Genomic DNA, 15,624 nt, shown 5'->3' with positions numbered 1-15,624 from the left:
ACAAACTGGAACAAATTAGAAATACCAACACCCTACCTGCTGGAAATGGTTCAGTACACATGACATCGAGCACTAAGCAGGGAGCCTAGCTTGTTCAGAAAACATGACTGTTTCATTAGGAGCTATTACTATTTCATTAAAAACAAGAACAAAACAAAACAAAACTTGAAATAGATATCGCCACTTTTATCCAAGGGCTTCATGTCCTTTTACTACTTTTACCTTCTAGAATTTTGCCAGGATTAGAAGCTAAATTCACTAGCCTATTGCTTACAGATTTCATTCTCTTCCCTTTTTTTGAAAATCAGAATAACCTTTTGATGCTAAACTTTAAGGAAAAGATAAGATCTCAAAATTTTAGGACAATGTGTTTGTTTTAACATAGAAATGTGAGTGATTGACTTTCAGAGGCCAGAACAAAGAAAAATGTATTTTCCTAGTGTGTCCCTCTCATTGCTGTTTTGACACAATCTCTTGGTGTGTCCTGCTAAATATAGTAGACCCTAGACTTATAATGTAAGAAAAATGCAAGGGTAATAAATATAGAAACTGCCAATGAAAATTCACTAAGAGTTGACAATGCAAAGATACAATGATTTTAAATATGAAAGTTTTCAGGACGTGAAGAATCATATGGGGGAAATGCCCTAAAGTGAAAGTTCAACAAAGTCCACCAAGATAATTCAAATGTTGAATGAGAACTCTGCATGCTTATTATGCTTGTTGCATAAGTGGTCCACTTTTCCAAGAGAGGTGAGGTTCTAGATCTTACCAGTTCTGTAACTGATCCAAGCAAGCATTGGGAGGCCCTCCAATACATGCACACTGCTGTCTTTGCTTCCATTCCACCAACTCTTCATTAAGCAGAACATTCTGGGTGAGTTCTGTCACATTCAAGAGATCTATTATTTTCTGCACAACTTCCTAATGAGCAAGAGACATAGAAAGAAAGTGGAATCAATTAATTTTTATTTGTCATAGTGGCTTTTATTAATAATCTACACTTAGGTGAATGTGATGTAATCCTATCGGGTTGGAAGAAATGAGCAACAAAAAGATGATTTCAAAGAGACATGGGAAGGTTTGTGTGAATTGATGCAGAGTGAAGTGAGCAGAACTAGAAGGACGATCCATACTATAACATCAACATTATAAACATGAACAATTTTGAGAGACTTAAGAGCTCTGATCACCTAAGTGACAAACTATGATTCTAGAGAATTGATAAAAGAGAACACTGCCCAACTCATGACAGAGATATATGCAGAATAATAAATAATACATTTTTAATGTAACTAGTGTGGAAATTTTTCTTCCCTCCTTCTCTTCCTTCCTTCCTTTTCTTTCTCTCCCTCCCTCTCTTCCTTCCTTCTCTTCTTTATCTCCTTTCTCTCTGTCTCTGTCTCCCACTCTTTCTCCTTCCCTCCCTCATAAACTCTCTCCCTGATTCCCTCTTTTCCTGTCTTCCTCCCTCCCTATAACTCTCCTTCCTTCCTTTCTTCTTTCCTTTTCAGTTCATGGGAGAGGTGAGAGGGAGAAAAAAATTCTTAATAATTAAAAAAACAAAATAATAAAAAAAACTTTAAGTGCTATTCATACATTCTAATTTTCTAAGCTAGTCAGTCATTCCTTTAGCCTCAAAAATATATCTAAGCTAACTGATTACAAAAATAATTTTTCCTTAATTTTAGACTCAAAACATCTATTATTCACATTCAGTGATTTTAAAACAAAAGATTGTCTTAAATACAGGAAAAATTACCTTTCTCTTCTGATCCAGCATTAAGTACATCTTTTGGATTAACATCTTTTCCTGCTTATTTTCATTTAGTGCTGCACCAGCATATTCATGCTCTACAGATTAAAATTACACAGATAATTATAAGCATGCAATAAAATTTTTCATTAAATTAGTAAGAGTACGATAAAAGTAAGTAAGAAATCTAAATTGCTCTCCAATCCGTGGCTTCCAAAAATTAGTCTTCCTTTTAAAAGTTGAGCAGGAAAATCTTCGAAGTATAAAAATGGGACTTTTGCTTCCATGACTAAATATACTTATTTTCAGAGTAATTCCTGTGATACCCTGAAATGAAAATGTTCTCTTCTGACAGACTACATAAATCAGGAGTAAATTAACATTTTAGATGATTTGTTGGGTATCACTCTGACAACCAACAAATAGAACAATTACTAAATTCAAAAAGAACAATTGTCAAGATCAAGTCTAATGGTGTGTCAACACTGAAGGGCTGGGATAAGGAAGGGGGATAAGAATTATTCTGGCTGACTCCAGAGGGCAGAACCAGAAACAGTGGGTGAAAACGGGAAAGCTGCACATAGAAGCTTGAAAGAGAGTAAAATGCCCTCAAAATTAGTGCTATCCAAGAATGCAATGGGCTGCCTTGGGAGGAAATGAGTTACCTCTCATTAAATGTTTTTACAAACTCTTGCATGACCACTTGTCAGAGATATAGCAGCAAAGATTCTTGTTCATGGGACTGAGGTTTCTCCAAACTCTGAAATTCTGAGATTCTGTGATTTAGTGAATCTAACCAATTACTGTTTGCAGACTATTGTTTTACCCCAAATCAAGCATACTGACTTTATCGTCCCATGCATAATTAGTTTCCAAGCATGCAGAAGTATCTGACATGGCATTCCACAAAATCCACACATCTGAGTTGTTTTCATTTGCTATCATTTTTTTTAAAGCAACAGAGTGGAGGACCAAAAACATAAGGAAAAATGTTTATTAAATTCTGCACAGGGAGTAGAATTATATTTGTAAAGTGCTTTAGTCTCCAGGAAGAAAGAATACATTGGAAATATGAATTCTAAATAATAAAATTATGAGTATACTGAAAAAAGCACTCATATCTCTAAGCTTGATTGTACGTGATTAGGACAACTTCTAACTGAACAAATGAGCAAATCATTCTGAATTATTAACTCTTACCTCTGTTACTAAGCGTTTTGCATTTAAAGTCATGTTCATCTTGTAAATCTTCCAGCACCTTTATCTCTTGTTCTATGTCCTACAAATTAGGATACAGCATTTATTTAATCTGGTACTGGAAACATAGTTAACAATATCACTCCTCTGGTATTCAATGAGGCAGTCAGAAAACACGTCATCCAATTGCTCTTGCTACGGTAATATGCTTTTCTAATGAAACAATTTTACATGCATTGAGCACACAAAATAACATGAAAAGATAGTAAACAGCTCCTAATCTATTAATATACTTGTTATTATTTTTAAGAAAAAAAAACCAAGAAAATAATTTCATTCCACAAATAAAGACACAATAAAGACAGCTGATTGGGCCTCTAGCATTGCTTTTTGGTTCCACGGACTTCCATTCTTCTCAATCTATTTCCAGAAACTGGTTAGAAGATCGTTTGTGTAATGAGGTTTAATTCCATGGGATTAGCAGGAAAACCAAACATACAAATAACTTTTTCATAGCTTGCAAGATATAACCTATGCATCTCACTTCCAGTTATATTTTAGAGGATCCCGGTATTATAGATTTAGAGCTAGGAAGAACCTAAGAGCTCCCAAGAGAGGTTAAGTGATTTGCCCAGTGCCACACAGTAAGTGACTCGTATTTGACTCCAGGTCCCCGACTCCAAATCTGGGGCTCTTTCTACAGCACTACACTGCACAAATGGATATCACTGGTTCAAGGGCAGATGGGCCATGCTTCCTCAGTTGACATATTATTCCTTGGACGTCTAGGGACTAAAGTCACCCACCAAAATCTGGAAGAAGATATGAGTGATACTCTAAAACAAGAAAGAAAAGTTTTTACTCTGTGTGCCTGAGCCTATGAGGAGACTGTGATCCTGATCTCTGCCAGAATTCTTTACTCTCATCTTGTCCATGTAGCTACAGGCAATGAATAACTGACAGCTTAATCACATGGGCCATTCAAGGATCTATATGGTAAATTTTGACTTTGAAAAGTGAAAAAAGGGGAAAAATTTTGACTTTTTATTGGGCAATCACAAACAAATTACTTATAAATGCAAACAAATGATTCTGGTGGTAGCTTTAAGCCCAATACGGAGGGTGAGGGGACAACAGGAAAACCTATTTTACCTCACAAAGAGAATTCACCTTTATTTAGTGCAATAAGGTTTATAAAGAGAGGGCTAGGCCTGGAGTCAGGAAGACCTGAGTTCAAATCCAGCCTCAGACACATACTAGCTGTGTGATCCTGGGCAAGTCACTTAACCTCTGTTTGCCTTAATCCACTGGAGAAGAAAGTGGCAAACCATTCCAGTATCTTTGCCAAGAGAACCCCAAATGAGGTCATGAAGAGTTGGACATGACTTAGCAACAACAAAAAGGTTTGTAAAGTGCCCTGTGAGCTGAGTAGGGCAAGTACTCTTATTCCATCTGGTTCAAAGAGTTAAAGAGATCACAGACTTATTAAGGGTTCAAGGTGATATTCTTTGTTCATCTAAACCAAAAACACTATTCAAAGTCTCAATTCAAAGCTCCTGAACTTGAATTAAAAGCAGTTAAAGCCTTTCTTCCTCCTACGTAGTAAATGGCATAGTGAAAAGAGAACCATCTTCTGCATAAGGGAGACCCAGGTTCTAATTGCACCTCTGGAACATATTGGACCTGTTTTACTCTGCCCAATCCCAGGCAGGTCACTTAGGTAACTCTATGAGACTGTAAATTTCAGAGTAGTTGCCAAAACGCTTTTGTAGAGGGCGTTCCATCAATCAATGAAGTCACAGCTTTGAACCCACCCTCTGTTCTCTCACAAAATAATAATAATAACAATAATAATAATGATAAAGAAAAGTAAGACAACTGTCAATAAAGAGTAGATACATATTCACTCTATACTCACCATAACTCTTTCCTTCACATTTTTGACCTTCAGATCAATCTCCTTATGTTTGCCTGGAATGACAGCATTCTGAATATTTCCTGTATGAGCCTGTCATAAAAAAGGCACAGTCAACAGAATTTCCCCGGATGATTGCTGCTATTTACATCCCACATTTAGGTCAGAGACATGTGTCACAAATCACATATACACTCTAACCATATGCAAACCTTCCCATAAGTATGATATCAACAAGAAAGAGCCTTTAGCAAATCTTTCATAGGAATCAGGATGAAAGGTGAATTGTGACTCTAGACTGAGCTTCATTCTAAACCAGAGAAAAAGCCAAACGTGCAAATACAACCATGAATTTTTACTTTATTAAGCTCTGCATACTGGAATGTATTCATGTATACATAGGGCTTTCACTGATTGATTTAATCACAAATTCATTAATAAATATAAATCCAGAGATGTCTGAGGCTATCCTGCTGACTTCCAAGAGCATGAGACTTAATAATGATAGTATCCATTTGTACATACTATCCCATATGCATTGATGTTGCCATTTTTTTTCAGCCTGCGAGCACCTGGTTAGCAGGGATGGCTTCCAAAGGAGAAAGGCCAAGAGGGTAAAGGGCCACAAGCTTATGCCATCTGAGTATAGATTGAAGAGACTGAAGTTATTTAGCCTGGAGAGGAAAAAAAAAACTTAAGTGGGAATACAATAGCCATCTTTAATTATTTGAAGGAATGTCTCATGGAAGATAAATTAGATGTATTCTGCTTGATTCCAGAAAGCATATCTAAGAGTGACAAAGACAGACTCTGACTTCATATAAGAAAAATCTTACTAAGTTAGAGCTGTCCAAAAGTGGAATGTGCTGCTTAGGGAAGTAAGTGGGATCACCCTTATGAGAAATCTCTAAGCTGATATTGGATGGCAAGCATGTTGTAGAACAGATTATTGTTTAAATTCTGATGTCCTTGGAGGTCCTTCCCAACTCTGAGATTCTGTAGGATTATGCCCAATTACCTATTTGGTGTAGTGCACTAAACTGTACCAGTAGAATTTACTAAATGCTTTTGATGATTTTTTTTTTATTTCACTGATCAGAGTTTTATCAAAAGTCTATCAAAGTTTTTTCTTTAAAATGTTGATATCACATAAATTGTCCTCCTGTTTCTGCTCACTCCACTCTATATCAATTCATATAGTCTTCCCATGTTTCTCTTAAATCACCCCTTTCATCATTTCTTATAGGTCAATAATATTCTATTACATCCATATACCATAATTTGTTTAGCTGTATCCTATTTGGTGAGCATATCTCCTCAGTTTATAGTTATTTGCTACAAGAAAAAATAACTGCTACAAATAATTTTGTACATATGGATCCTTTTCCTCATTCTTTAATCTCTTTGGAGTACAGATGTAGTAGTGGAGGAAAATATAGGAAAACATGAGAACCAAAGGAAGAGAACACGGTAGAGAACACTTGGGTAAAAATCCGTGAAGGCAATAGAAGCAACTTTGTCATCAGAGCATACAGAAATAAACAGGAAAGAGGTAATAGATGAGAAAGTTGAGAAATGTTTTACAAGTATGGCATGAAGGAATTACATAGTGATGGAGGTTCAATTAATAGAACATTTGTTGGAGCTCTCTCTAGAAGCAGCATAGCAGCTATTCATTTCTTAGTCAGTCTAATTTTATCCTGCAAAAAGAGGAAAAAATACCATGGGAACCTCCTATTCTGGTTTTAATTCTTACCAATAAAGAGGAAGTAGTTGCTGAGGTGGAAATGTTCAGAACTTTGGAGGGAAATGACCATTTCTTCTTAGAATCTTTGATATAGAAGAAGAAAGCCTAGAAGAGTCTGACATGCACTTTTGATATTTAGAGTGTAGAATTCAATGGGTTCAAAGAAAGCATAGGAAAGATCCAATGGTCTAAAATTTTACAAAGAAGGTTGGCCTAGGAGGGATGAGCAACTCTTAATAACAATATTCTTAAAGTACAAATATGAATAATTCAAATGAGGAGAAAAAAAGAGAATGAGCTAAAGAGACTTAGGTGGCTACACAGGGAACTCACCAGTCAACTGGAATTTTAAAAAGGCATGTACAGAAGACGGAAGCAAGGTCAAGTGAGAGAGAATAAATACCAAAGTGGGGCATAGCCCTGTAGGAACATCGTCAGGAACACGAAAGTCCAGAATAAGTTGAGGCTAGTGAGGAAAGCTAAGAATAATAAGATTTTGGGCTGTATTGAGAAAGAGGAGGTACAAAGAAAAGCTAAGGCAATAATAATTAATGATGCAGAGAAAGTAGAGGTGCACAGTTTTTACTCTGCATCTGACTTCCATGACAGGAAAATGATTTTTGAAATGGAAAGGACTGAACAAAATTGGTTAATTAGGAACAGAAATCCAAGATAAGTAAGGTGAAAATAAGAACCCAACTCACTGTAGTTGGTGAATTCAAGTCCCAAGGGCCTAAATGAACTCCATCTTAGGGCACTGAAAGACCTAACAGATGTGACTGCTGAGCCACTGTCAATTATCTCTGAAAGACTGTGGAGAAAGGGAAAGGCATTGCGAGATTAGGGAAGGATAAAAGTTGTTCTGATCTTTGAAGAAATAGTAGTCTTCATATTACAGGCCAAAGAGCTCAACTCCAATTTTTGGCTAAATTCTAGAAGTAAATATCAATGGAAAAAAAAAAAAAAGAAAAGGAGTGTGTCCCAAGAACCTGCATGGCTTCATCAAGAACAATTAATTCCAGAATAAGTGTATTTACTCATTAGACAAATTATTAGGCACTTGGACCAAAGAAATGTTGTAGATGTAGCATGCCTACAATTTTTACAGCTCTCTCATTCACTACAGACAGACCAATTTTTTTTAAGTCAGTTCTTCACACATGTTCTAGTAGGATGAAAAGTACCTGTTCGAATAGCTGGGCAGCTGCCAGGATTTTCCTTTCTTCCTTCAGACAATTAGAGATGATCATAGACATCTGTATTGGATCTTCCTGAAAATTATCCTAGGTGCATGGCATGAAAAGCAAAATTAAAAATTCACATCAATTTTCACTGAAATTGGAAAAACATTTCCTATTCCTGAGGTGTACTTATACTCATTTATCATCATTAATATTACCTAGAATTTAGTCATTTCTATTAGTTCTCTTTCATTTATTATAGCAGAATATTTCTTTATCTTTCCTTATTAGAAGAAATAACATATTTCTCTTGACTAAAAATACTTAAAATATTTTTATACATCATTTATCATTTGGGGACAGGAAAAAATGATGTCTATACCTCACACACCTAAAAAGTCTATGTTTCTATAACACCTTCAGTTCCTGACACCCAGTTTTCCTAATCCATTTGTGTAAATGTGTACAGTATTTTATAAGATTATCATTGATTTAGAACTTAAAGAGGTCTTAGAGATCAACTAATCCAACACCTAAATTTTCTAAATCAGGAAACTAAGGCCAAGATAGATGAAGTGACTCGCCTAAAGGCACATGGGTTTGAACTATGATTTGAACCCAAGTCCCTTGACTCCAAATCCAGCATTATTTTCAGTGCACTATACTGTGTTCTTATAAGAAGTGTTGATGTAAAATACATGTTTTATATTACGTGTGAAGCTAAAGTTTTTATGAAATGAATTGATTGTTTCACTTCACTCACGTTGTAAATTTAAAAATTCTGTACAATTGGTTTATTTTAAATGGGAGCTGTAGGAAAGTTAATATCACCTAATCTTCATGAATTTCCAGGTGACAACATGGAAACATTTCCATCAAAGACTAAAACATACCTGAAGATTACGTTTGCTTTTCCTTATATTGTGTTGTAGCAAAAAATTGTTCTGCAGAGAGAAACGGCTATAGTGTTCATCCAATTGAGAGAGAAGTTCATGAAAACAAACCGTGGCAAAGGAGACGTCCATGGCAGCATGTTCCCTTGGAGATTCAAAACAGACAATTATTCATTCCAGATAACATGAAAAATGGCATATATGAAAGTCTGCTTGCATGATACATTGGAAAGGGTGCCAGATTTGGAGTCAGAGGACCTAGACTCGAATTCCAACTCTGTCACTTATTCCCTAGGTCTTGATCCACTCACTTAACCTCTTTTAGACTCAGTTTCTTCATCTGTAAAATGAGAGGGTTGGAACTTAATCTAAATTTATGATCCCATATGGAGAAGGTTGAGGGACTAAATACTCCTGGATGAGAGGATTCCCGCTAATAATTCAGGTTAGCATCTTCTCTGCAACTTATAGTCAGAGAAAGTTGCTCTGAGCAATGAGAAGTTAACCGATTTGCCCAAAGTTACACAGTTAGAATATGTCAGAGAGGACTTAAACTCAGGTCTTCCTGTCTTGCAGGCCAGCTCTCTATGATGCTATCTGTCATGATTATTTTTCTAAATGGAATATAACTTTCGATTTCGCCACCTTTTCCATAGTTCACAAGATAGAAGAAAAGTTTGTATCAAGACACTCTAAAAGCTAATTCAACCAGAAATACTTCAGAAGATTTGTTTAAACTGATATAGAATCAAGAGAATGATGTATCCAGTAACCACAGTAATGCAAAGGAAAACAACTCTAAAAAGACAAGAGAATTCATATCAATGCAATAATGAAGCCTGACCCAATTAGAATGATGACGAAATATATTTCCTTCCTTTCAATAGAAAGGAGGCAGACTACATATACAGAAAACAGCAGAGTGAGGCATATATTATCAGAAATGATTGATGTGTCTGTTTTGCTTAACTGCACTTGGTTAAAATGGAGAGTTCTGGAGGTGGGCAATTAGAAATGACAGCAATGTTAAAAAAAAAAAAAGTCAACCCACCACTTCCTTAAACAAAAGAAAGCTAATTCAAGAAACAGATTATGTAAAAACCTTTTTATTCCAATATAGCTTTGATTTTCTTTTAATTGTACAATTCTCTACCTTGCATTTTGACTTGAAGATACATTCCTTCATTGTTTTCAGTATTAATTTAATGGATTTGAGGAAACACAGAAAAATAACAAAATTTGGAAAGTTGTAAAAAAGAGTTTACTATCTAAAACATTTAAGCTTTTTTTGCACCCAGGTGCCATTTGCTATGATGACAAATACTATTCCTTCACCGATCACAGAATCATACAATTTAGAGTTAAATGGGATAGCCATCTCATTCAACCCATATCCAATAGGTATCCCAATTATAAAATGCTTGGCAAGTAGTCATTCAGTCTTTTCCTAAAGACCTCCAATGAGGAGGAGACACCCTTTCTTAAGGCAGCCCCATTTCACTTCTAAATAGCTTTAAATGTTGGGAAGTTTTCTCTCACATCAAGTCAAAATTTGCATCTTGCAACTTTCACCAGTTGATCTTGGTGCTGCTACTGGAACCAAATAGAATAGTGCCTCTTCCATGTGACAATCCTTCAACATAGCTAGAATGTCTCCCCAAGCTTCTTCTCTAGGCTAAACACCTTAAGTTCCTTCAACTAATCATCATATGACATGGACTCAAGGCCCTTCACCACTCTCATTGCCTTTCTCTGGATGCTCTCCAATTAATCATTATTATTTCTAGTACCTATAAGTGAACACATTACTCCAGATGTGGTCTGACTATGGAAAAGTACAGGGAGATTCTCATCTATTTATGCTTTTCTTGATGAAGCCTAAGATCCCTAAGCCCCAAAGTAGCTTCTTGGCTGCCATGTCACACTGCTGACCAATGTTGAGTTCATAGTCCAATAAAGCCCTCAAACCTTTTTTCAGATAAACTGCCATCTTGCCACGTCTCCACTATCTTGTATTTGTGAAGTTGATTTCTTGAACCCAAGTACGTGACTTTATATTTATTCCTACTGAATTTTATCTTATTAGATTTAGCCTAATTCTCAAGCCTGCCATGATCTTTTTGGGATGTTAACTCCGTCAGTCACTGTGTTAGTTATCTCTCCCTGTTTTGAGTCACCTGAAAATTTGATGGATATGCCATCTATGCCTTTATCCAAGTTGATTTGACTTAGCATATAGCATTATAAAATGCAAGGTATTGGTAGCAGTAGAATTTGAATTTTCACCTCAATGCCTTTGTTCCTGCTTTTCTTTCTGTATGAGTGCCCTTCTATGACTAGCTATATATATCTATGCAATTCCTGTCCATCCTTCAAGGTGCAATATCTGGGGCCATTTCCTTGATTGTTCAACTGGAAGTGATCTCTTCCCCACTATAAACGACCTTTGTACCTCTCCTATTACATTTTTCACATCCTATCTTCTATGATGATTATTTGTATACCAGCCTTATCTCTTTGTAAGAGCTTCAGGACCTGGGATTGAACCATTTTTCACTGTATCCTTCACAGTACATTCGAGGTGCTCAACCAATATCCCTTGAAGGAACAAATGAATTGACTCATGAATGATCCATTTAAGAGATACAGTGTGCTGTGATGTAAAGAACACTAGATTCAAAGTTAGGGTTTTCTTCCCAGATCCATTTAACCCTGAACAAATCATTTCACCTCTGAACCTTGGCTCCTCATCCGTAAAATTTTGTTAATAATATTGCACTATTTTCCTCAGAGGATTGTTATGAGGGAAGAGTTTTTTATGCCTTAAGACACTTTTATGAACGTGTTAGTATTTGCTTTGTCAACATAATTTTAACCAAATCAATAAATGATTGTCACACCCAACTTGAAGGCAGAATTTCTTTCTATGTCCAAGGGGTTTCCTTACCAGTCTTGCTTTTCCAACCAAGGTGCCAGATACTGTCTAATTTCCATAGGAAAACTATCATCATAAAGTTGATGCACTTGCTCTAGGAATTTGGAGTCAAGTCCTTGTAGGTCACTCCACTGAGACATCCTATAGTGTAAAAGAAATGGACAGTGAATTAAAGGTCATAGTGTTCTACAGACTGAGAAAGAAAGCTTGGTATTAAGAAAAATAGCTCAAGGTAAACATGAAGAATTTAGGAAAACATGGGAAGACTGCTATGAACTGATACAGGTTAAAAAAAAAAAAGCAAAGTCAGAAGAACAATATACACAATGACAACAATATTGTAAATGAAACCAACCTTAAAAGACAAGAAAAATCAGATCAAATACAGTGATCAACATTGGTTCCAGATGACTAACACCAAAACCCCCTACTTTCCTCTCAGTAGAAGTGATAGACCATTAGTGTGTGGAATATTATAGTCATATAACATTCTCTCAGTCACTATATCAGATAGTTTTGTTATGGGGTCTGAAGGGAGTGAAATGGTAGATGGATTACCAAGAAGTGACTAGGATATAAGAACAAAATGCATTAATAATACATTTCAAAAACTAAGAGCTCAACAGCAGAAGTTTTAGCATCTATAGAATCTTTATTTGTCAAAACACTGCAGACTGATCTCACACAACCTATTTTTTTTTAGGGGTGAGGCAACTGGGGTTAAGTAACTTGTCCAGGGTCACACAGCTAGTGAGTATCATGTGTCTGAGGTGGGAGTTGAACTTAGGTCCTCCTGAATCCATGGCTGGTGTTCTATCCACTGTGCCACCTAGCTGCCCCTCATATGACCTATTTTGCTAAAGGCAAGAGAAAGTGCTTGCCTTTAAAATTATTTTCCTTTCCCAATTATAGGAAAAGGAAAGTAAATGTGTTGTTTTTTTTTAATCTACCACTAAATCAGCTGTCATTTATGTCCTTTGGGGCTTTTAGCACATCAACAACAAATAGCTGCTGAGCCTAACAAAGTGAGCAATTGCATTTGTGCTTACTCTTAGGTTTTCAATGCTAGATACTGGATCTTCTAAAATTTTGTTCTTAATCCATTTGGTTTTTCCCCTGTGGATGGTTAGGCTGAAATCTTCCAAATCAATATGGATCTCATTTAGTAGGATGTACAAGATTACAGTGGTTGATGCAGTAAGTCCATTGTCATCCACAAACAGAATCATCTGGAGAATCTCACTATCTATAAAGAATCCTTCTTTGCCTGGACGTATCAGAACTGTTGAACAAAGTTACCTCTTTTGTTACATCTTTCAAGGAATCTTATATGATTCTGAAGTCTTATGGAAGACATTTATTGGAGGAAAGCCTTTAAAGTTGCAATTTGTTCTCCAAAATCAAATTTTTTTTATAGTTAACAAATAATACATGCAGTAGAATGCTGTATTTGCTATACCTTTTAGTCAGCTGTTAATGCTCTAAAATATCATTTTTAGAAGCCTGATTATTCAATTATTATGCCCTTGAGAATGATTTCAATGCACATGTACCCTATCTTCATAAAAAATAATATAGACATAAGAAGGTGGGAATACGTATTAGTAGTTATAAATGTTCTCTTGGTTGCATTTTGGAAGGGTAATAATAAAGGCAAAGATTTTTTTCCTAAGCCTTTGTTATCCTCCCTACTTACTTTCAGTTTCCTTGAGAATCAATCCCTCACTGCCTTTACCTCCAGTATATTCTTTCTATGTTTACTAGGTCAAATAGAGCTACTCTTCCCATCCTAAATTTTTTTCAGGGCCATTTCTCCTTCCCTGGGTAGCACATTGGGAACTATGACTTTACAATCCAAATGTAGTAGCTATGCTGTAACAGCAGAAGGAATTTTCTATAAAAATTTTTATGGAATTTTTCCATTTTCTAGCTATATGTTTTCCAACCTTCCAGCTTAATCTTTTAATTCCTTTAGGATGACTTTGTTTAGTTGGGTCTCTCACCAAACTTTCTTTAAACTTGTTCTTCCCTTCAGGGCTTCTCAATGTTTTATGCAATGATACTGCTCATAATCTTCCACCATACTTCGCTCTAGTAAGCTCTTGCAAATAAATGTATGCTTTAAATGACTGGTACCCTTTTCTGCCGTATCTCTTCATTTGACAAAATCAGGGGTTGACTGGCAGAGGCACTTTTTCACTATGGATTTACACTTCTATTTCCTTTAAGAAATAATAATAGCCTATATAAATGTTGACTTCTTTTTTATTCATTTCCCATTTTTATGCTAATAGCTTATTTAAATAGGTCACATTGGAGCTACCTTAATTCCACGTCTCATTTTTATTCTAGCGTGATCCTGATTTTATCTTTGTTCTAACAAGTCTGACTACATAGACAACTGATTCAGAAATGATTACTATGTCAGTAATCAGTTATCTTCTGTTTATTAAAATACAACCAATTTCATCTTTTTGTGATGTTACTTGGTGCTTGTCATGTTTGCCTATTCCCATGTAGCATTCATTATATATAAGAAGGAAATTTCAATATTGTCTACAAGCTTCTGATCTCTTTGATTTCTTACTCCTAAACTATGTTTTCCACCATATTTTCTCTATCACCCTAGACATATGTTATTGAAGTAACTGAATTTTAAAGTATATGTTGATTTAATTGGAGGGAAAGGGATCTTATTAAGTTCTTCACTGAATTTCTTTATTTCCTCATCCTCTGTAACAGATGATGGATCATAAGCTTCAGTTATTTTCATGCTTATCATGCTATTCATGAACACTGCAAAACAAACAAACAAACAAAAAACTCAACCGAACAGTTAACTAAGAATCTCATGAAATTATGTTTCTTGTTGCCTGTGGATGCGTGATAAAACCAACTCCATCAACTACATCATTTGTTCTCAAAGAATACTCTGTGGACAAGCCTTCCATTGAGACTCAATATTGTCTTCTGGCTTCATTTACAGTAAGAATATCAAAATTGCTACGATTCAGTTGTTCTAGTGGCATGTTCACTTATTGGTTCCTAGAAAAGGATATTACATTGACAGCACCCACAATGAAGTAAATTTTTATAGACAATCTAAAAACTGGATAATTCTTAACTTCTTCTGCCCTCTACTCCGCCATCATCACAGCAGCACTTGATATGGTAAAAATCAAAAATAAAAGGGCTGAAATGAGAATCATTAAGCTTAGTTTCTAGTCCCATTTCTGTCCCTGTTTGATTTTAGGAAAATCACTTCATCCCCTTGGGCTTTAGTTTCTTTAACTCAAATACGAAAATATTCAGGGTTCTTTCCAATGCCAATAACCTATGTAAACACACACACACACACACACACACATACATGAGAAATGACTGAAGGCAAAATAATTTTTCTAGCAAATTCCAATAGTAGTTGCTCACTTGTAGATATCAAATGCTATAAATTAAGTGAAGCATAATTTGCTACCCAGATACATCTGGGTAAATCTTGAGAGATAACCAACATTCAACTTAATTTTTAAAATGTTTACTGTTTATAGACTACTATGATAGATGCTTGGGGAGATACAAAGTTTAGATAAAAAATGGTTCCTGACTTCATGAGGCTTACCATCCCAAAGGAGTTTATGATACCAACACAACTGTAAAACAAATATGGTACCCAAGATTTTTTTTGAAAGCACAAAGAAAGAATCATTTACAATCCATGATAAGTAAGATCATCAATGACTTAGGGACACAGAAAGCAGTGTCCCAAAGCAGGTAGCATCTGAGTTAGGCTTTAAAAGGAGGATTAAGATAAGTTGAATGGGGGAAGATATTGTACACAGAGGAAATTCTGTGATTGAAAAGGTATATGTAGGGATATAACATGACAAAAGACTGGAAATATGGGGGGGGCATCAAATTGCGATGGGCCTTGAACATCAAGGAAAATGAACTTTAGACTTAAATGATAGTGAACAAATAAAGATTTCTGGATAGAAGAATT

At 35.6% G+C, this 15,624-nt stretch overlaps 1 protein-coding gene across 1 annotated transcript in view; it reads right to left on the bottom strand.

The window, feature by feature from the left end:
- Nucleotides 1–15,624, bottom strand: part of STAT1 (signal transducer and activator of transcription 1) — a 58,930-nt gene that overhangs the window by 41,917 nt on the left and 1,389 nt on the right. Inside the window, exons 2-8 of the mRNA XM_027865768.1 lie at nt 11,637–11,765; nt 8,690–8,834; nt 7,800–7,898; nt 4,872–4,961; nt 2,957–3,035; nt 1,763–1,854; nt 773–924 (exon numbers count right to left, since the gene is read on the bottom strand). Coding sequence (XP_027721569.1) covers nt 773–924; nt 1,763–1,854; nt 2,957–3,035; nt 4,872–4,961; nt 7,800–7,898; nt 8,690–8,834; nt 11,637–11,764 — 785 coding nt within the window. The 5' untranslated portion in view covers nt 11,765. The remainder of the gene's footprint in view (nt 1–772; nt 925–1,762; nt 1,855–2,956; nt 3,036–4,871; nt 4,962–7,799; nt 7,899–8,689; nt 8,835–11,636; nt 11,766–15,624) is intronic.

The sequence above is a fragment of the Vombatus ursinus genome, unplaced genomic scaffold (assembly GCF_900497805.2).
Source record: "Vombatus ursinus unplaced genomic scaffold, bare-nosed wombat genome assembly UNPS02014779.1, whole genome shotgun sequence".
NCBI classification, from domain to species: Eukaryota; Metazoa; Chordata; class Mammalia; order Diprotodontia; family Vombatidae; genus Vombatus; species Vombatus ursinus.
Note: the sequence above shows the minus strand (reverse complement) of the source record. Positions and strands in the feature narration are given on the sequence as shown.